The 21,564-nt window shown below is 41.4% G+C and overlaps 1 protein-coding gene and 1 long non-coding RNA gene across 10 annotated transcripts in view; both read left to right on the top strand.

The window, feature by feature from the left end:
* The window catches only part of LOC144031619 (uncharacterized), a 139,975-nt gene extending 136,918 nt beyond the window's left edge, over positions 1-3,057 (top strand). For all 6 annotated transcript variants that reach the window (XR_013287563.1, XR_013287565.1, XR_013287566.1 and 3 more), the window contains one exon: positions 2,866-3,057. This is a non-coding gene — a long non-coding RNA (uncharacterized LOC144031619). The remainder of the gene's footprint in view (positions 1-2,865) is intronic.
* A 58-nt stretch (positions 3,058-3,115) lies between these two features.
* The window catches only part of plekhh1 (pleckstrin homology domain containing, family H (with MyTH4 domain) member 1), a 33,749-nt gene continuing 15,300 nt past the window's right edge, over positions 3,116-21,564 (top strand). For 2 of the 4 annotated variants that reach the window (XM_077539493.1, XM_077539491.1), the window contains exons 1-16: positions 3,116-3,577; positions 11,132-11,296; positions 13,905-13,967; positions 14,045-14,194; positions 14,438-14,521; positions 14,847-14,928; positions 14,999-15,178; positions 15,386-16,098; positions 16,179-16,257; positions 19,074-19,165; positions 19,714-19,864; positions 19,931-20,070; positions 20,163-20,273; positions 20,351-20,437; positions 20,835-20,996; positions 21,472-21,552. In XM_077539493.1, coding sequence (XP_077395619.1) covers positions 11,150-11,296; positions 13,905-13,967; positions 14,045-14,194; positions 14,438-14,521; positions 14,847-14,928; positions 14,999-15,178; positions 15,386-16,098; positions 16,179-16,257; positions 19,074-19,165; positions 19,714-19,864; positions 19,931-20,070; positions 20,163-20,273; positions 20,351-20,437; positions 20,835-20,996; positions 21,472-21,552 — 2,322 coding nt within the window. In that variant the 5' untranslated portion in view covers positions 3,116-3,577; positions 11,132-11,149. The remainder of the gene's footprint in view (positions 3,578-11,131; positions 11,297-13,904; positions 13,968-14,044; positions 14,195-14,437; positions 14,522-14,846; positions 14,929-14,998; positions 15,179-15,385; positions 16,099-16,178; positions 16,258-19,073; positions 19,166-19,713; positions 19,865-19,930; positions 20,071-20,162; positions 20,274-20,350; positions 20,438-20,834; positions 20,997-21,471; positions 21,553-21,564) is intronic. The other 2 variants (XM_077539494.1, XM_077539492.1) reach the window with 2 other exon arrangements.

Below are 21,564 nucleotides of genomic sequence, written 5' to 3'. Positions count from 1 at the left end.
GCGACAGTATTTGCAACATGGCCCTGGTTGATCTCCTTTACTCTGCTGCCACCGACTGGCCGTTTTTAAAGCCATCTTTAAGCGACCTCTTCAGGTCAGAGGTTGCATCAAAGCCTTCTGCATGCTTTAGCATAAAAAAAAAAAAAACATAAAAAAATGTATAAATATGTTTTTGGGACCATGGCAATATTTAAAATAGAGCGTTTTTATACGTTTTTGGGAGCAAATGAGTTAAAGGAGAAAATAATGTAGCAGTGGCTACGTCCTTCTAATTAGTAGTTGGTGCTATACTGCTGCTTTTCGTTCATGTTTAGCGGACATTGTGTTCATTTAAATTGTATTTAGTTTTTATTGCTAGTGATATCAGTATTGCTATCGGTGAGTACTGAAGAGTGAATATTGGTCTGACAGTCTGACAAAAGTGGTAGAGAATATCCTTAGTGCACAGTGAAGTCAAGATCGCTATCATAATGATCCAATACTGCGGCGACAAAATATTGCAAGGATAGTGAGGAGTGAAATATCGATTCGTGACACAACAATCTGAGATACGAGTGACCCGACGTGCAAGAATTTCGAGATACGAGCCAGCTTCAAGGCTGTCTAGTGCCACTTCCAGTTGAATTTTAACTGTCAGGTAAAACATAAACCAATTTTACACAATATTGTATTTTAAAACTAACGCATAGCTTAGCCTTTAGTCCGTTAGCTTAATGCTAATGCTAGCACATAATGGGAAACGCATATATTACACAGTGGGCAGTAGCATAATGGTAAGTCAGTTGATGCAAACGGTGACAAAAACTAATTAATTCAATTATTCAAAATTAATTCATTACATTATTTTTCGTTTAACAACACAGTGATATAGTTATGCATTGAAATGACACAAATTAGTCGTGATCAAGCAAATGCAGAAGACTGATTGAATGATGCAATAATGCGTTGACATCATGAATGAAATGATACCAAACGATCCGAGTGGAAAAAAAAGAGTGACGATCTGGTGAATTGATGCGACGACAGTGTGGACAGAATGATCCAAAACGATATGGAGCTAAATTGATGTGGTCGACCGGAGTGTTTAAGAATATCCCGGAGCGAAAAAGTGCCGCCAACCCTGAAAACCGCCCGACCGCCATTGTTGGCCGTTGCCTGCTTGTGGTTTTTAGCTGTGAAAATGAAATTAAAACGTCCAACATTCACCGACTCGTAACAGATAAGGTTTAAAAAGAGAATAAGAAAAAAAAACACTGCTTACAATGTGTGGAGTGCAGTTTTTATTTGGAAAAAAGCCACAAAATGGTTTACATTTTCTATTTACTTTTATGACTTGAAAATGAATAATTTGCTAAAAGAGGGAAAAAAAACCTCAGCATTTGTAATGTAACCAAAGAAAAACATATTTAGATGTACTTTTTATATCACTTAATAATTAGAAGGGAAAAACTTCCAAAATTGTTTACATATCTAAAAAAAAAAAAAAAAAAAGCATGTGTATTTTTTGACTTCTTTTTGAAGTCAAGTTGGTCTCACTCGATGTTTAACAGCTTTGCCAGCAGCCAGACATTTTGTGATTATGGGAACTTCATCTCCAAAATGTCATATTTCATTTCATTACGATTTGCTGACATAAGTGCAGCGTTTGAGCTTGACGAGCAGGCAGCATGATTCATGCGTTAGTTTGACACCAGACATCTGTTTTTACATTCACGTGGAAATCAACATCAAACGAAAAAAATAAAAGATAAACGTTCCGACGTGTTGCATTGTGGGAGAGCAAATATGGGGAAAATGAGGACAAGCAAAGTGTGGTGTTTTTCGTTATCGTATGGAAAATGTGTTTCCCTGTCGTTGTTCATTTGAATACATTCACTGACTTGCAGTGTACGCTAAACTCCACGAAGTTTTATGGCCTGAATAACAAGTGGCGGATTTGCATTTTTCAGAACAGTACTGAAGCATACTAAGTTCCCACGTAGAAGCGTCAACACCTGCGGTCTGATGAGACCAAGATTGCATTGCTTCCTCTCGACATCGCAGTTTTCTTATTTGGTTCAGATTTTTATTTGGGTTGGAAACTCCATCCATTGTGGGGTTTACCTCGGGTTGTACCTCGATATTTGAGCCAATCAACCGTCTCAAAATCAGTTTCCCTCTTCCAGCACGTGCAAATCAAATGCTCGGGCTCTTTATCGATCGTTATTGGATCCCATGGCGCAGACAAAAACAAGAGTTTTAAAACTTTATTCGCATAACATCAAAAGGCGTGGAACTAACTTGACTTGACCAGAAACAACGAGAATACATCGAGAATCGCGAGATGCCGAGATCCCTTGGGCTGTGGAGATGCACAGAGGAACAGAGGTAATAATCTGACAAAACACACATTTCTCAGACAGTTTAAATAGACAGTGAAATGATCGGATTGGCTGTGGCTAGACATGTGTGTAACAGGACTGACATGGAATTATCTAATTGGCTGTTGACAAGGAAAAGAGATTAAAGATTCTTGACATCACATAGCTCAAAACCAGTTGAAACTAGATGTCGATTACATCAGTTCAAAACAGACACTTGACCTCACGGTCATGACCCAAACTTAACCCTGGTGTGACCCAGTCATGAAAAACATGGTTTTTTTTTTCTAAATGTCAAGATACTCGCTTCTTACCTTTTGGAGTAGAAAGAAAGCCAGTTGTGCATCACTTTTTTAATCCAAGTCCGATCTCAACTCTCTCCACCGCTGAAATGTGAAACCAATGTTCACTCTCGTTCTTGCCCGGCGTCGATTTTAGATTTTTTCGTGGCACTTGACATTTTTTTTGTTTGTTTTTGTTTTGTTTTTTTTGTTTGTGTGTTTAGCCTTCCACGGAGTAACTGCGGGTGTCTGGGGCACGTTTGATGTAGATGGTGGTCACGCGCCTGACGTCACATCTGCAGACAGCGGACGGGAAATTCGAACCCGAGTACTTCCTGAAAAATATTGGCCAGAGGCTTGTAGGACTACCCATTGTGAACATATATACATATATATATATATATATATATATATATATATATATATATATACATATATATATATATATATATATATATATATATATATATATATATATATATATATATATATATATATATATATATATATATATATACATAAATTATATAAATTGTGAGTGAAACAAAGTGTGTGTTTACATCCCGCGGGAGTAGCCAGCCTCTAATGCAATATCCTGCACAGCAGCGGGAGAGTGGGAGGGCCCAAGACGAAGAAGAAGAGGGTGAGGGGTGACTCCTTGCAGAAACCTGATCCCGCTTTGGGCCCTTTAAAGGAAGATGGTCCGCTCAATGAAGGTCGGGAGGAGCATGTGTGTGCGTGTGTGTGTGGCTGCTGTGAAGTGTGCGTGCATGCGGCGGGCTCACACAGCGAGGCGAGCACGGCCAGGCAAGAGCGGTGGCTGCTGGGAGCTCCATCAAGAAGAAGAAGAAGAATGAATGAATGAGCGGACGGAGGTGACGCTTGTGGACGTTGCGAGCGTGCGACTGTGAGTGGAGTCAACTGGGAGGAAAAAAGGTAAAAGAACACAAAATGGAAACAAATACTTTGCCGCATGTCTGTTTGCACCCGTTGTCATGCACGTGCACACTGTTTATTTATACTCACTTGCTTGACTGCAACTTTCACAAAAGAAAGAAATGTTTCTGAACTTAACTAAAAGGATTTTTTTTCTTCTTTTTTTTTTACGTAAAAGAACAATTAAAATGTATTCATACTTTCCGAAAACAGATTTCGCTTTTTCCTCATAACATTAATGAGAAGGGGAAAAAAAATGACAAAAAAGGAAAAATATTTTTTTGTCTTTTTGTTTAAAAAAAATCACAAAACTGTTTCCTAGTATTGTAGCCAAATGACTCAAATGAAAATAAATGTGTGTGTACTAAAAACAGTATTTTTAATTACTTTTCGATAAAAAAATAATTGACTTACTTACTTAAAAACAAAGTAAATACTAAACTGTACTTTCTATTTACTTACTTAAGAGAAAAACTGTTTTATTTTAAATGAAAGCACTTTACAGTATTTTTTCAAATTACTTTTAAATTAAATAAATAATTATTTACCTTCTTACTATTTTACTAAAAAAATAATTACAAAACTGTACTTTCTATTTAGTTAAAGGGATACTTCACTTATTTAGCCCATTATAGCAATACAAATGTAATATTTTGTCTATAAATATTTAACTTGATACGTTCATTATTTTGCACATACAATTAGTACCTTTAAAAACACTTTTCTCAGTTTGGTCATGTGACATTAACAAGCTGAGCTGTGATTGGTTACCTGAGCCCTTGTGATGTCATTTTCAGTCGACAGCAAGTTGCAAAATGTGTTTTTAAAGGTACTAATTGTACATGAAAAATAATGAAAATATCAAATTTATTTTAGGCAAAATAATGTTTGACTGCCAAAAATGGCTAAATAAGTAAAATATCCCTTTAAGAGAAAAAAAACACATTTTTATTATTTTACTCAAAGTAAAATGACTTTATTTTTGACAGTTTTCCTTAAAATGCAAGACTTTACTAAAAAGAAAAGACAATGCTTAATTTATGAAAATGAAAAAGTCACAAATTGTTGTTTTGTTTTTTTAAAGGAAGAAAGTAAATTGAATTAAAATAAATTTAAAAAAATTACAGTACTCCACCTCGCAAAGAAATCTTTAATTTTATTTATTGACATTGATATTTTATTTATTTATTTATTTATTTTACCAAGAATGGCTTTTGCAGTGGCTGCCAAATATTGTTCCTCCACCAAACACCTGTTGCTTGTCGACCTGCCTTGGGACAAAATGGCAACACTCTATTACACTTAAAGTTACACCACTTTGAGACATCGTTATTACATTTGAATAGGAGTTCAGAACATTCAGCACCAAGTCGTATTGGGCTAGCTCCGTGCTATCTCCACGCTACGCTAATGCAGCATTAGGACGCTCAATTCGAAACAGAAATTGGAGTTTCAGAACCTGACAGATTCGTCTTTGGCGCGCCATCTTGTGCTGCCACCTCGTTTATTGTGACATTTTATTGCACGTGTTTTTCAACGTGGCATGCCCCAATAAAATGAGATTCCTGCCTTCAAAAAAACAACAACAAAAAAACAGAAAAGAAGAACGTGTGTTGGGTGGTCCGAAGTTTGTGTTTACACCTCACAAGAGAGGAATGTAAGGGGGTCAGTAGTTTTTTTGTTTTTTTTGTTTTGTTTTTGCCAAAGCCTATCATTAGTCACCTGGAAAGCAATGCATGCTGGGAAATTTGTGATGACAGAGAGGTCAGGAAGGTGAAAAAAACAGATCAAAAGATGAGAAACGTGAATTAATCCATTTCAAGGCTTATGGGAAAGTTTTTTTTATGGTTTGTATGCAAATTGTGAAATTAATTAAACATGCTGTTGTGCCTTGAGATAAGTTGAATTCATTCCATTTCCATGCTTGTAACTGAAATCATCTTTCTCCACTAAAACAAGAATGGAAATTCCATTAATCTATTCCGGCTCCACAAAAAGTGGCCTTTTTTTTTTTGTAAGCAGTTATTAACAAGAGAATTTGCTCGCTACACTTTCATAATTAAGCTTAAAGGGATACTTGACTCATTGAGCCATTTTCAGCAATAAAAAGTTAATATTTTGTCTATAATTAATGTGGTAACTTAATTATTTTTCATGTAAATTAATACCTTTAGAAAGTCATTTTTCTACTTGCTGTCGACTGATGATGACATCACCTGTGCTGAGGAAGTAGGCAACGACCAATCATGGCTCAGTTTACTGAAAAACCGCAGAAAACAGGTGAACCATGATCGGTCGTTATCTACTTCCTCAGCACAGGTGATGTCATTGTCAGTTGACAGCAACAGGGAAAAAAATAGTTTTTAAAAGTATTAATTGTACATGAAAAATAATGAAGTTATCAAATTAATTCTGAAAAAAATATGAACTTTTCACTGCTAAAAATGGTTCAATGAGTCAAGTATCCCTTTAATGTATCTTGTGTAAGTGTGCATTAGTTCATTTGATGTGTCTTATGGTGACTTGGTGATGAAGTGCTGCCTCCATGAGTGAAAATACAATACTAGTAGAATGCTTTTTGGGTCTTTGTTTTGTGGCAGAGACTCACAGAACAACTTGCAATTTATTTATTTTGCAATTTGTTGGTTTTTGGGAAAAAAAAAATATAAATAAATAATCGTAAAAAAAATCTATGTCACCCGGAAACTTAACTTTTTACACATTTTATGTTACAGCCTTATCCAAAATTTATTCAATTCATTTTGTCCCTCAACCTTCTACACACAACCACCCAAAAACCGAAACAACTTTGTTTGTTTTTTTAAGATATTTTTCAAAAGTTTGAGAAATGTAGTTAATGCACCTTGGGCATCAGTTCCAGCCTGGAGTCTTTTTGAACACGAGCTTGGCACGCCTACCTTTAGCCACTTTTGCACGTGTGCAGCCGTGACCCACATCTGGAGCCGGCGAGGCGTCGGGGGCGGGCGGGGGGGTTGGTGCGGCGCGAGGCGGGATGTGGGAACGTCTGCTGGGGATGATGTCACCCCGAGCGACTAATCACTGACATCAGCGCAGCTGCAAGCTCAGCAGCGTGTCGTCGCCTGCATGTGTGTGTGCACACGTGTCTGTTTGGAATAAGTGTCTGTGCATTGCACATTTTTTTTCCCGCCTTTTTCTGTGTAGTTCAGAAAAAACAGTTTTATCAAGTAATGGGGGTTGGAGGTCAAAGTCAACCTGGCTTTTTGCCTTTGGAGGATTTGCATCAGAGCAGTAATAGAGGCGAGATAGCCCCGGTGCGTAATGAAGCATGCACTGGTGGAACACTGAAAAATGTCTGTGAAAGATTGTTACTAAAAATGGGAGAAAGGGGGGACAAATTCAACCCAGGAATTATCTGGCATCTGTGGTATTATCAGCACCATGGCGGAGGTGGAACATTCACTTGATACTGCCCTTAAAAACTCATTCACTGCCAGCCATTTCAGAAAATTTCAACATTTTTAATACCAATGTGATATTACGTTCAATAATTATATATGAACCGAATCTACCAAATAACAGAATGGACTCCCTACATTTTGTCCCGTCCCTTTCTTTTATAATTGACAGTAGAAAAATGTAGGTTTGCCAAAATACAGCCATTTCTCCCATGGACTCTGAAACTGTGTTTATTTGGTATAAAATGAGGCAATGATGTAATCTACCGGTGATTGGGCATCAGTAAAGTTGTTTCCAAGTTTGATATTTACAGTGGAGCATAGTCAGATTAGCCCCCATTTATCCCCGCTATAAAAAATACAATTGACAAGTATACTTGTCAATGGCAATGAATGAGTTAAAATACAAATGAAAGTGTCCTGACCCAGAATAGGAGATCAAAGTCAACCCCCAAATCTTCCAGTTTCTGAGGTCGTTTCAGTAACAGGTAAAAAAATATTTTACCACCTTTGCGCTGGTCTTTTCTATAAACACCACCAACATAAAGTTGACCCGGCAAAATTCCGCCTTCAGAGGTAGTATCGGAGCCATAACAGAGGTGCGATATCGTCACTTGAAATTTCCTGTAAAAGATGAATTTTGCCACCCTTCTGTTGATACTGTATAAACATTAAACAACACTGACAACTTCAAAGTTGAGCCGGAAATATTCCCACTTTGGAGGTAATATCTGAGCCATCACAGAGGACTTGACACTGCCTTTAAAAAAAACTGCCTTGTTTTCGTGTTGCTGCTGAGCAGAAAGTGCCCATACACAGAATGGGGTAACAAAAGTCAACACAGCAATTTTCCACCCTCTGAGATAGCATCAGAGCCGTGACAGAGGTGGGGCAAAAAAAATAAAAAAATACCACCTTTACGCTGGTCTTTTGTATAAACACTACCAACATAAAGTTGACATGACAATATTCCACCATTAGAGGTAGTATCAGAGCCACAGGCTAGGTGGGATGCCATCACTTGACACTGCCAGTAAAAGACTCTCTGCCTTCCGTAATTTTTTCGTTGCTGTTCTGTATAACCAATAGCAACCTTAAGTTGACCTGACAGTATTACAAATTTGGTGATAGTTTCAGATCTGAGGTGGGAGAGTACCTGCAGTGCCTGTAAAAGCCATAATTTTACCGCCTTTTTTTTTCATGTTGCCGTTCGGTAGTAATTGTCCTGACACGGAATGAGGGAACTAGGTCAACCCAACAATTTTCCACCGGCGGAGGTAGCATCAGAAGCAGGATGACACGTGCCTCCCATAATACCTGACATTTTTTCTCCACTTTTTGTCTGTTTTGTCTCTCAAAGTTGACCCTGCATTTTTCTGCCCTTGGGGTTATATTCAGGGCTGTAGCAGCATTAGGACAACACTCTGTCAAAATTGATCTACATAATTCCACCCTGTTGTAGTACCAGATATCGGACGCCACACTTTCTGTAAAGGCCGTCATTTTCCTACCTTTTCTTTATGTCGCCGCTCTCTGTTACCAGCACTGACCTGCCATAGGTAAACCTGAAACATTCCACCTTTTGGAGGTGCCAAAGCTGAACCAGAAATATTCCACATTTGGAGGTAGTATCAGAGATCTAACACTGCCTGTCATTTCTCTGCCTTCTTCCCATGTCGCTGCACTGGCCGTGTTAACATCGCAGTACCAAATCACAGCCTGGCGGAAATGGAGCGAGGTTCCTCTAGGTGGGCCAAGTTAGCGCCTCAATACATGGATGGAATTAGCTGTTAATTATTGGTCCGTATTTTTGACCTGCTTTCTGGAAGTCCAATCGGTTCCTCTGAGGTTGTCGGCAAAGATGACCGCCATTTCCTCTGCAGTGTTTGTTCTGGCCCCCAAGCCGCTTAATGCTAGTGGAAGAAGCTCTTCCTGTGTGTGTGTCTGCAGGCTTCCCCTGTGGATCCTCCCAACCTCTCTGGGTGGCCCACCACGAATCCAGCAGCAAGCAGATCCTCGAATGCTCTAATCTGAAGTGTACACAACTCGGGTGTTGTACCGTGCCCAAGTGTCAAATGTTTGTTGATACAGGACACTGGAGGCGAAACGGTCTCTCCTCGCTTCAGTTCCGAGGTGGCCTTTTGGTAAACCCCAGCTTGCCTTCTTCTGGTCAGTATAAAGTTTACATTGACGTCGGGCTCGAGCTACGACACCCTGGAACATTTGATTTCCTGGGGGAACTTAGCACGTCGCCGTCGAGGACGTAGAAGTGCGGCAAATGGGGCCATGTTTGCACCCAGCAAGATGGAAAACGTCTGTAATCTAAGATGTGTTAAAAGCGGTGTTGTTTTTGTTGTTGTTGGCACATTTAAACGAAAAAAGATCAGCTCAGTAACATGATATTAGGTAGACATGTCTATCATGAGTGGGTCAACAAAAAAAGTTGTTGTGAAATGGCAGCATACTAAAAATCAAATTCAGCCATTTATTAGTAGTATTTTAGTAATCTTGTAGACGATACCGTGTTTTGGGGTCTTAATTAGTGGTATACAATATTTGGGGTGTAAATGATGAATATGTTCAATAATAGGGGTGGCGTCCATTATTGGCCAATTTTCCTAAACTTCTTCACTCCAGTATACGCTCAGTATGATTAGTTTTCCGTTCCTCCCAAACTGCACAGATTTGCGCCAAAGCCGCCAGCCAGTCGAGCACCAAGTGGTCATCCCAGGTCCAAAAGCCTCCGCATGCAGGACTTCTGTAATTTGTATGGCTAAAGCCTGTATTTACGAGCGGGCTAATTGCAGGGAAGCGCTGGCACGCAGTTTCAACCGCTGGACTTTGAATGTCTCGTCTGCCGCTGGGCTGACGACGCCCCTGTCTTTTCTGTCTCTTACTGCTTAACTTTGCTTTCGTTTTCGCCAGGGTTGGCGTTGTCATGCTTTGTTTTATCTCAAGGCAGTTTACACCCTTGAAGTCGGTTTTACACAGCAACTGGAAATTTGGTGGCCGTGTCTATCATGAGTAGACCCACAGCTGTCTGTCTGTCTGTCTGTCTGTCTATCTATCTATCTATCTATCTATCTATCTATCTATCTATCTATCTATCTAGTTAGCTAGCTAGCTAGCTAGCTAATGTAGCTTGCTATGTAGCTAATCTACCTAGATGCGCCAACCAAACTTTATGTTGCTCAGTGAACCTGTTCCTGGTCTGGACCCCCCACCCCCCAAAAAACGTCCTTATCCTTGTGTCATTAAAGGCTTCGCATTTTCTCAACAAGCTTACTCCACGTAGCTTCCATTCGCTTCTCTTTCAGGTAAATCAATCCCAAGTGGTGCACCCCAGCAGTTTCCTGCATTCAGCGCTTTGTCTATTCATCCTCACAAATTCTTAACTCCTTTCTCTGTGCCTGCGAGAGCTGAAGAACTCCCCCACCCTCCACCCCCTTCTTATGGGACTGTCATGCAGAAAGACACCATTGTGCCAGACCGGACCAGCATCCAGTTTCAGCCCTGCCTTGTAATTAAGAAGGGATTGCATGGCGCAGGGAGGGAGGAAAGAGGTTTGGGGTTTGTAGGCAGAGCTGACCTGCTTTGGCCGGCCGGCCTGGGAGCGAATGAACCCGGTTCCCCCCGCTGACACAACCTCCCTGCTGAGGTTTTGTGTGTGGGCATGCGAGGGGATGGAAAGAAAGTTTCAAGCTTTACTCGATCCAGCTGTTTAGATCGTTTGCGCTCGTCTCCGGCGTATGTCACAGGGAGGAAGTTTTTCAAGTTTATGTGCCACACTTTTTGCTCTCTGAATCACCAGGATGCACGTGAAATGACTCTTGCCTTGTAAATGAAAACAGACGCCACGCTTGCTCGAGGAAACGGCATCGATTGTCGTTTATCTCCACCCAAGGAGGTCAATGAAAAACAGCACCCTGCGCAATAGAAATGGCAGAACCATCTGAAACTGTCCAGCCACAAAAAAATAAAAAATAAAAAAAATAAAGTCAACTGCATACTTGGTCACCTAAATCATGTACATGTCATATACTGTAATGAATGCAGTTATTCATCATAAGTACCAATTGCATAATAGAAATCAACATAACTTTCACTCTCATTTCAGTCGGAGGAAATCGTGGCCATGGCCGACGTGCTGGAGAGCGGCGGGGGTGCAGGAGGCGTGGGCGCCTCCAGCGTGGATTGGCAGAAGCGCTGCGTAGCTCTGGAGATGCAGCTGCTGAGGTTCCGACTCCAAGCGGGGAAAATCCGGGAGCTGCTGGCCGAGAAGGTAATCGAGACAGAAAGACTTGTTGGGTATCCGGCACAAGTGAGTGTCAAGTGTTTTACATCCCATCATTGGTAAACCTTGATACTATCTCCAAATTCACACAATTCCTGGGTCAACTTTGTATACCAAACCCATGTTTATGTTGTTCTAAAAATAATTGGGCTGGCCGGACAAGTGAGACGACCCAGTCCCGGAACTTTGGAAACTTTTTGGTGGCTCAAGGCTTATTCTTTTTCCATGACTAGGCAAGTAAAAACGGTGCACAGACCGCAGTAGCACTGTTAATAAGTGCTTGCGCACGAGAAAATGGTTAAAACGCGTGAGTCAGTGTTTGGGCAAAGGTGTGATAAACTCCGGTAAACACGCGGTGTCCAGTCATTATGTCTCACCGGAGGTTGGCCGCACGTTTCAAATATTCAACATGTAAGTCATTGTGGTGCTTCCCCTTGGGAGTTAGGCGGGGAATACCACCAAGGAAACCGCTAAGTAAGATGTGAACTTGGCCCAGCTTGTATACTTAGTTACTATGCGCTCTTCTTTGTCTCGTCAGACCACGGTACAGTGTCTGGTCTCAGGGTTGTCTGGACATCCAGTCTTCCCCTCAGGTCTATGTTGGGGGTGAACAAGGGGCAGACTGGTGTAGCGAAAATGGGCTGTCGTTATGACGAATTATTAATTTGGATGGTACTGAGGGAAGTTGTATTTACTTCAGTAAACTCTAGGGGCACCATGTTGACTTTGCTTTACTTTGTAGGAGCAAACAACAACAAAATCCTTTATCAGTCATTCATAATCTCAAGGTCTTGAGTTCTTGCCTCACACGGGGCACCATTATGTAGAGAAAATGGGTCGTCATTTTGAGAAATTAATAATTTAGAGGTAATTACAACTTCCCTCAATACCATCCAAATTATTAATTCATCAAAACAACGACCTATTGTCGCTACACTGGCAACAAGAAGTACTATATATTGGACCTAATTAATGTTCGACATTAACGATGGCCACCATCATTAGGGGGGTTTCTATCCACCCATTTTTATTCAAATTTTCAAGAACTGCGAAAATAAAACTAAATGGAAACGCTAGCAATTCGAAAAAAGGCCCAAAATTCACAAACAAGTTTTTTACGCTTGGAAGGATTTTTGAAGCCTATCGAAAAAAAGAAAATGTGAATTTTGGCTATGGAAACAGGTTTTGCGAATAAACGCTAAAAAGACCGGATACACGTACGTTTGTATTCACAAAGCAATGGCGGACGATAACGTAAGGCATGTTTGAGGGGACGACGAAACAGAAATCTTTTTGGAATTAATTAAAGAAGCAAATATTAATGCAATTTTAGATGGAAAACAGCAAATAAACGCTATGATTTATCAAGAATTACAAAAACCAAACTTATAAGATGTCATCGCACGGCGCAGTCGCTTCCTGTTCTTCTTCTTTTAAATTACTGGTGGATCACATCTCTTTTGTGTATGAGTCCCCTCTCAATATTCACAAAAGAAGAACAGATGGAAACGGGCATACGTCGCATGTCTGTTTTGCTCCTTTTCAGTAAATTCGCTTAAATAAATAAATAAATAAATTGGATGGAAACCCCACTATTGTTGAGGGACGTCAAATTTCTCGAGCGGCGTTCTAATGGTCGAAGGTGTAAAATTTCTGACTTCCGAGTTTTCTTGCATGTGCCATGATTCCCCGTTTTCTGCTCTTTTCACTTCCTCTGTTATAGATGATGTGATGCAAAAAGCAGCGAAGCAACTTAACACGCAATGTGTTTAAATGAAGGGTTTAAATGAAGGCCAGCGTTTCAGTGTGTGCGTGTGTGTGTGTGCGTGCGGCGTGGGGTGGTCTGCTGAGTGACGACCATTCCGTCATGTTATTGCTCTTTTGGAAAGGCTGCTTTTCATGGCCTTCATCTTGTCTCTATTGCCAAGTTAGGAGTGTTTTACACATTGACCCACTTTGGTGTGGAAAAAAAAAAAGAAGCAAGCTTAGAGCGAGAGTGAAAAAAGAAAGTGACATGGCGTTTATCTCCCCAGCGAGCGAGGCAGAAGGCCTTGTGAGGAGTTCGCTGAAGGTGAATTGGATAGAGGAAAAATAAAATAAATTGATAACGTTCACACACACTTGCGCTAATTTGACTTTTCATAAAATTTCACATGGAAGATACAGGATACATATTTTGTCATTTTTGTATAAAAAAAAAAAAACAGACTTCAGCAATAACCAATCAATGATCATTTGGGTGACTTAGTAATATTAATACTGTAGTATAGTACAGTATGCTAGCTTTAGCATAGTCAAGTATACTTTCGTACAATGGTTCTTAACCCAGTTGGAGGTACTGAACCCGACCAGTTTCCTATGCGCATTCACCCATTTTTGAAAATAAAACATGATTTTCATTTTCAAATTCTAGACGTAGGTATAGGGTTTACTGAAAGTGTGATTAATTATTGATTAGAATGTTTTCACGTCTGTTGGTCCTGTTGAACTTTCCCACACACACTTCCCAGTGGAAGGGGTGGGGGAGTCGTGCTGGCTTTCCACCCCCGACGCGGGATACCATGGTAACCAGGACGCCTTTTTGTCTTTGACTCAGATGCAGGAGCTGGAGCAGCGGGTGATCGAGGCCGACCAGCGTGCAGAGAGCGCGGAGAAGCAGGTGAAAAGGGCAGCTTTTGTTCTGATTTTCAACACGGCTCGCTAATTGATCAGCGGCAACGATTTCGTGCGTTTCAGATCCACACCATGGAGGAAAAGCTCAAGTCGGCAAACGTCCAAAGCAGCGAGTCGGAAAGTTTATTGTACAGGAAGTACCAAGACCTGACCGTCTGGGTACAAGAAAGAGATGCCACCATCAAGAGATTGGAAATTCAGCTTGAAAAACAGGTGTGAGAGGGGTGGAGCTTTCCCATAGGACAGTGGTTCAGGAGCTCTCGATTGTGGTCCACAAAATAGTTTCCAGTAAATCGTCCTTTTTGTGTGTGTAGCTACTGTATGTTTAATTGGCATTAGCATTATGAGGGGGTCCTTGAAAAAAATTCTCCCTGGGCCCAAAAAGTTTGAGAACCCATGCCATAGAAAGACGGTTCAGATAAGCCACATGTAATGTCACCTTTTCTCTTATTCCAGATCTTAGTCAGAGCCCAGGAAGCCAAAATAATTGAGGAGAAGGCGGCCAAGATTAAAGACTGGGTGACGATAAAGCTCCGAGAGGTAAGTTTGATCGGTTCCTTCCCGTTCTGGACATGAGATCTGAGCTACTAAGGTCCTAAATACGGGTGCTAATTTGGCATCAGCATAAAATCAGTTTTTCAAACAGGGTTTTGCACGTAAGTTATCTCTTTTGGTTTCTACCATGGCCAATTTGTGAGCGCACTGCAAATCAAAGCAAAGTTCTAAGTGATAGAATTGGAAGTGTTAGTGGAAGGCAAAACAAACATTACTCAGTTACAGAGAATGAGCGTCCACATTTGTTTACATGAGTACTTTGTGCCAGTTTTTGCACATGCAAATCAGGCCTTATGCCTTATATCTGTAGATGGAACAAGAGAACCAGCAGCTTAAACAGGCCAACTTAAAGCAGACGGAGCAGATCATGATGCTGCAGGACAAACTACAAGGTTGGCAAAGAGATTTCATCCCTCACCTTGTTTTATGTGCAAAGTTGACAAATATCACACCATCCCTCAGCTCTTTTAGAGAAACCACCCTCCTATCAGGCTGGATCCCCCGTCAACTCCCCCAAAGCGGACATCCACCTGGTACCTGGCAGTCCCTGGTTTCCTCCCAGCTGCCCCAGCACACCACTCTCATCGGATGACAGTAGGAGACCGGCAGTTACACGTGGGACTACCAAGAACTCGCCAACGGGTGAGTGGTCATCTGTGTTAATATGCGCCTTGTGATTGGCTAGATTAGAACCAGGGTTCCAGTTATAACTTTTGTTTTATGGTCAGCTTGGGTGCTGCAATCGGTTTTTCGCCAAACCAGTCAACAAGTGTGTGGGAAGCGTGGATGCAATCAGTTCCATAAAGTTTTTGACCAAGCAGTCGCTCTGTATCCTCTTCTTGCCCTCAGATTTGAAAAGATTTCCAGAACTGACCCCTAAAGGGATTTGCAAAAGTGGCCACCCGACCCATGATCCTCCATCACAAAGCAGGGGTGACCCTGGACCTGAACCCCGAGGCTGCTCCGAGGGTAGAGACAACTCGTCGGACGAACTCAACAGCAAGTTCCGCTCCCAGTGCCTTCACTCGTCCTCGTCGTCTTCGTCTTCTTCCTCAGCGTACGAGATGGCCCAAGGACCCCCCAACTCCCCAAAGTCTCCGCTCAGACTTGCACACAAAAGCCCACTTGTGCCGCGCTCGCCCTCGACCAACAACCCCTTTCCCAATCCCGCGCAGACGTCGGCGCCCGCCAGCATGACCTTACCCAAGATCCGGACTCCCCTCACCCCCAGGGACAGCATCCAGCTGGTGAAGAAGCACTTCAGCCAGCCCCAGCCCGGCCTGGACCGACTCCACCATCTGGTCAGCATCGACATCATGACGCCCTCGTCCACTTGTTCCACCCTCACCGCCAGCACGTCGCCTTTCTCCCAGCCCGTAGAGGAAACGGACATCGACGACACGCCCCCGGACAGCATGGACGGCGTGGTGGAAGGGTCCGGATCGGAGGAGCCCGTCCAGCGGGATGGACTGCCCCTTGGGGGTCTGGCAGAGGACTTGCGGAAACTGGTTCCTGACGCTGTGAAACCACCGACACCTCCTTTACATCGCTTCCCTTCGTGGGTACGCAAACTTCACAGAAACTAGTCAGCATGTTCCAGCTTGGGGCGGGCGTGATAATGGAACTGTTTGACTTTCTACAGGAGAGTCGAATCTATGCCGTGGCCAAAGCTGGGATGAGAGTATCTGAGGCATCTCCTGGAGCCAGGTGCCCTGGTCGAGGTGAGTCCTAACCCCTCATCCCCAACTCCCAAACATTTTGGCAACCAACATCCCCCTTGCATTCCCTAACCTTGCCATTTTGGAAAATTTTGTAGAACCACTTGCAACTATAGTCCCCGAACCTCCGTCAAATGTTTAACCAGCCAACTGGTAGCAACAAGTGGTGGGCATTCCATCAATATTGACGGAATATCCATCAATCCGCCAATGACGGACGCCTATTATATTTCCGATTGATGAGAAACTTTGAAAAATTGACAAACTAAGCATTGACGGAAGGTGGTTTCCACTTCGAATGACGGAAACATTGACGAATGACGGATGATGGTTCAGCTTGAAATATTGACGGATTGACGATGACGGAATGGTGTCTCGACTGTTGACGATTGCCGAATGACGGGTGTTCAAAACCCATCAACTGTTGCACTCCCAGCCCCAGCCCCTGTTTTAGAAAAACTGGTTTCAATCACAGTCCTACTACTCGTCAAGTAGACCAACGGTTAGTTGCGCCCAACTGGTCGGGACCACATCACATCCCGCTGCCCACCGTCGAGAACTTTGTCGATCATCGAAACCATCTTCTCCCAAACCAAGCTACAGCTAACGAGCAACCAAACTCCTCAAAGTGAGTTCATTCACTCCAGCCGATTGTCGCACTTGAACGCTAACTTGCTGTGATTCCTGATCCCTGGGTGGCCAGTCACGCGTCATTCAGCAGCCACTCCAGCGCTGCGGGGTGGTCGCTTGGGATCCATCGTCACGGCATTTAATGTCACTTCCTGCGGCCCGGGGCCTGGCGCACCTGTGCAGGTGTGGGCCCATCTTGGGCTGAAGACACGCCCTCCCTCTTTAGCGTGATGGCGGGGAGATGGCTGCTTTTTAATCACTCGCGATGAAAGGAAAGGAGTCCTGGGTGTAATTATGCTCTCCATCTCGACGTCGGTCCTTGTATTTAGTGGCTTGCGTGATCCTACGGCGAGGCTTAGCAACGCTGCCAAAGAGCTGTTGCGAATTATGCGGATGCTGACTCGCCGCATTTGTTTTTTATTTTGACTCAACGTCAGTTCCAAAACACACGTGCTAGATATTAAATTGATGTCTGCTTTGTTCTGTCAACTTCTGTCCCATTTGGGAGTTATGGACGCTTTCTGGTCCTCATTCGCATTAGAATGCTTCTCCTAAGGGATAGACGGTCTTATATAAAGGCATCGGGAAGGTTGAGCAGCTTCATTAAAATAAAGATTTATTTTGCAAAGATGTAAGACCAGTTTTTCTTTGATTTTTAACTCTTTGACTGCCAAATGTTTTCCAAAAAAAATAAAAAAATGACGGTGCCAGCCGATTTGGAGCATTTTCACTCATATTTCAAAGCAAACAGAATATTGTGCAGTATGACGACATAAATATGGTGGATACCATATGAAAGATTGGATTCCATTCTTTCATGAGAAAAAAAAGTATGTTTCTACCTTATTCAGTTCTTTAGTAATCACCATTTCAAATTAGGTCATTGGAGTGACATAAGCGAAAATACAAAAATATTAAGAGAAAAACAAGCTTTTTTGTGAAAAGATACATTTTTTGCACAACAGTGACTTTGACACTAATATTTTTTGTTTAGTGAGAAGGCAGCGCTGTACAAGACGCTGTGCTGCCCATTGAGAGAAAAAACAACAACGTAATATTAACGTAAATTAACGTTTTTGGCGGCATTCGTTAGGATTTTAGAATACGTCATTAAACGTTTTTGGCAGTCAAAGAGTTAATTCTGATGTTTAAAAAGGACAACAGAAAACTCTCTAAAATTGGATGTAGAAAATTTACGTTGAAAGTAGTTGTCGGCCGTCTGATTCATCCATTCATTTTCTCTTCCCTTACCCTCGCTAGCTAGGGTTGGATACATTTAGCAAAACATTTGAGTGGGTAATGCGGCGTTGCTGCGTGAAAGCACACTCAGTCACGGCATTATTCCACCTTAGCAAGGTTATCTGTATTCGAGGCACAGGTGGTGTCAGCTGTCCGGATTAAGCGTTATTTTCTCTACCAGACGCACCAGACTAGAGTATCCCTGCCAAGGGTGTTTACGGTGTTGCTTTTTGTAAACCACAGGCAGCTGCAATGTGTCACATTTAAACCAAAGATACTTTGGAGCCGCTGTTGTTGTTGTTGTTTTTTTTGTTTTTGTTTTTTTTTAAATCAGTGTCTAATCAAGGAAATGAATGTGAAATAAAATTTATTTCAAATGTTTAAATATTTTAAATAAAGACAAAAATAATATTATATGAATTAAAAATGAATATAAATTATACAATTTAAAATAATATTAACATAATGAAATAGAAATAAATGAATGCAAATGGTGCCACGTCTAAAATAATATTCAAATATAAATACAAATACAAGAATAAAACTTGTACATTTAAAAAAAATAAAAAAAATATATGAATAAATAAATGAGCACAATATTAAAATAAACAGTAAATAAAATGAAAATAAAAGAATATGAAAATCTCACATTTCTATCCACCTTTGAGTTGGCGCCGAGAAGTCAGAAATGAATCAGATAGAATGTTCAATCACTAAACATTATTTTTCTAATCAGGAAGACAAATAAATTTACATCTTAATTAAAAAAATATATCATTTATGTATTTTATTATTTTAAATTAACTTTTAAAAATATTGGTCATTTGAAACTTCAAGGCTAACAACAAGAATGAGATTTTAGCATTAAATGTATACCACAATAACTGCATATCACAAATTAATCCATTGGGTCTGCTGCAACCAATTAACCAGCATTAATTTGTCTTTAGGGTCAATCTTGCCCCAGTGCCCAGCGGCCAGTCCATTTGCACAGTTGATTTACAAGAACATCAGCGTTCCGGTGTACACCACGTTGAAAGGGGTGAGTCATGCATTGTTATTTTTCACCTATATTGCCCTAAAGCATATATTTTACATCACAAAGATCTCATGGCACACCACCAATTTTTAAAAAAAGTAAATAACTAACTAAATGACACAAGCTCTTAGTAGCTGCATTGGGAGAGAAGCAGCAACATATTTTCACTTTTGACTGAGCACAAAGTGCACTCAAGTACCACCAGTGCATATGGGGAAAAAATAAATAACTAAAACTAACACCACAGATGACACCAAAAAATAAATAAATAAAAATATCTGTGTTGGCATAAAAGGCAGGATTGAAGAGGATTTCACTTTCGATAATTGTTAGCAAAAACGAGACTGAGCTTGAAATACTTCCCGTTTTCTCTCTAATTTCAAATATAGTGTAATATTGTAGTGTGCCTCCATCTAGTGACCGAAAGTGGAATTACACACACTAAATGGCCTTTATGTCACTGGCATCGAAAGATAAACACCTGATTTGTTATAAAAACAACCATTTTTTTGAATGAATCAAATAAAATGGTCACATTTCCGTGTTCTCAGAAAGCCACTCAGATCAGCGCGGTGCCTCTGCGGGATAACGAGGACTCAGGTTCCGAGGACGACAGCGGCTCCCTGGCTAGCTTGCGGGCCTCCGTGCCGAGTCCGGACAAGCGGGGCGGCATCCCCGGGAGCCCCCGTGCTGTCAAGAGAGGTACGAGGATTATCACCCCATCATCATCGCGTTGAACGATGCAATTTCATCGGACGTTCCTCGCAGGCGTGTCCATGTCGTCCATCAGCTCAGAGAGCGACTACGCCATCCCGCCAGACGCTTGCTCCCTGGACAGCGACTACTCGGAACCAGAACATAAAGTCCAGAGGACCTCGTCTTACTCCTGTGAGAGCACCGGTGGGCCTGTGAGTATTCATGAGAATAAAAAAAAAAAAACACAGATTCTCATCAAAAGTCGTACTTGGATTACGTTACGTACGGTGTTGTTAACGTTTAGGAGACGCTGGAGAAGTGCGGCTACCTGCTGAAGATGAGCAGTCAGGTGAAGGCGTGGAAGCGTCGCTGGTTCATCCTGAGAAACGGAGAGATCATCTACTACAAATCTCCCGTGAGTCGGCCCGTCCGTGTACGAGTAAAAGAACTGTTGTTGTACGTAATACATCTGCGCTTGTTTGACGCTTTCAGAGCGACGTCATCAGGAAACCTCAAGGTCAGATTGAGCTCAACTCGTCTTGCCGAATCGTGCGTGGAGAAGGAGCGCAAACCTTTCAAGTGAGTTTTCACGTGCTGCTTCAGTTCACTTCAGGATATGATTAACGTTATGGTTTATATGGTATACGTTTTCTTGCATTTCCGTCGTAAGGTGTTCCAAAATATCCAATCTCCGTCAACCCTTTTGTTGTAATAAACGAGCACAATATTTTGTACGTTTTTTTTTTTTTTTTTTTTTTTTTTAAGTTCACTTTATTGGCAGTGGATTTTTAATGGAACTGGGAAAAAAAGTTGAAAAAAAATGCAAAAATTCACAGAATTTGTTGATTTTCATTGGGCACAAAGGTAAAATAAAAAAAAATAAAAAAATAAACCACTCATTAGTAAGCACTCTTTTTTTTCATGCTAAAATACATCAAACAAATTTCCGAGTATGTTTTCCCTCACTTTTTTCCAGTTGATAACGGAGAAGAAGACTTTCTACCTGACGGCGGATTCGCCCAACATCCTGGAGGAGTGGATCCGGGTCTTGCAGAATATCTTGAAAGTTCAGGCCAGCAGCCCGGTCAGTGTGGAGCCCACCTCCGCCAAGCCCACTGTGACAGGCTGGCTCACGAAGGTACCGCCACCGCTGGAGAGAGAAATGTTTCTTGGGTATTTAAAAAAAAAATTGGGGAGAAGAACGGGGTATAAGCCCTTGGTTCGTGCGCATATATAGAAATTTGGAAAAAAATACACAGACAGCAGAAAATATTTAGCTGTGAACAACCGATAAACGACTCCTATATTCTATGTGTGATCAGTGGCTTGTTGCTCTTTTTTATTTTTTATTTTTTATCTAGAAATGATTTTTTTTTCTTTTTCTTTTTCTTTTTTTTTTCCTTTTTTTTTTTTTTTTTTTTAAAGATTTATATGAAATATCTGTGATTGGCTGGCAACCAGTCCAGGGTGTACCCCGCCTACTACCCGAAGCCAGCTGGGATAGGCTCCAGCACCCTCATGACCCCTATATAAATAAAGTTGAGTTGAATTGAGTTGTGAGGAAGAAGCGGTTGAGAAAATGGATATATGAAATATTCCCCCTTTCTCTGCAGGTCAAACACGGGCATTCCAAGCTCGTGTGGTGCTGTTTGGTCGGAAAAGTCTTCTACTACCATCGCAACCAGGAAGACAAGGTACTAAATGAT

Source organism: Festucalex cinctus, chromosome 12 (genome assembly GCF_051991245.1).
Source record: "Festucalex cinctus isolate MCC-2025b chromosome 12, RoL_Fcin_1.0, whole genome shotgun sequence".
Classification (NCBI taxonomy): Eukaryota; Metazoa; Chordata; class Actinopteri; order Syngnathiformes; family Syngnathidae; genus Festucalex; species Festucalex cinctus.
The sequence above is the reverse complement of the archived record's forward strand: the minus strand, read 5'-3'. Positions and strand labels throughout refer to the sequence as shown.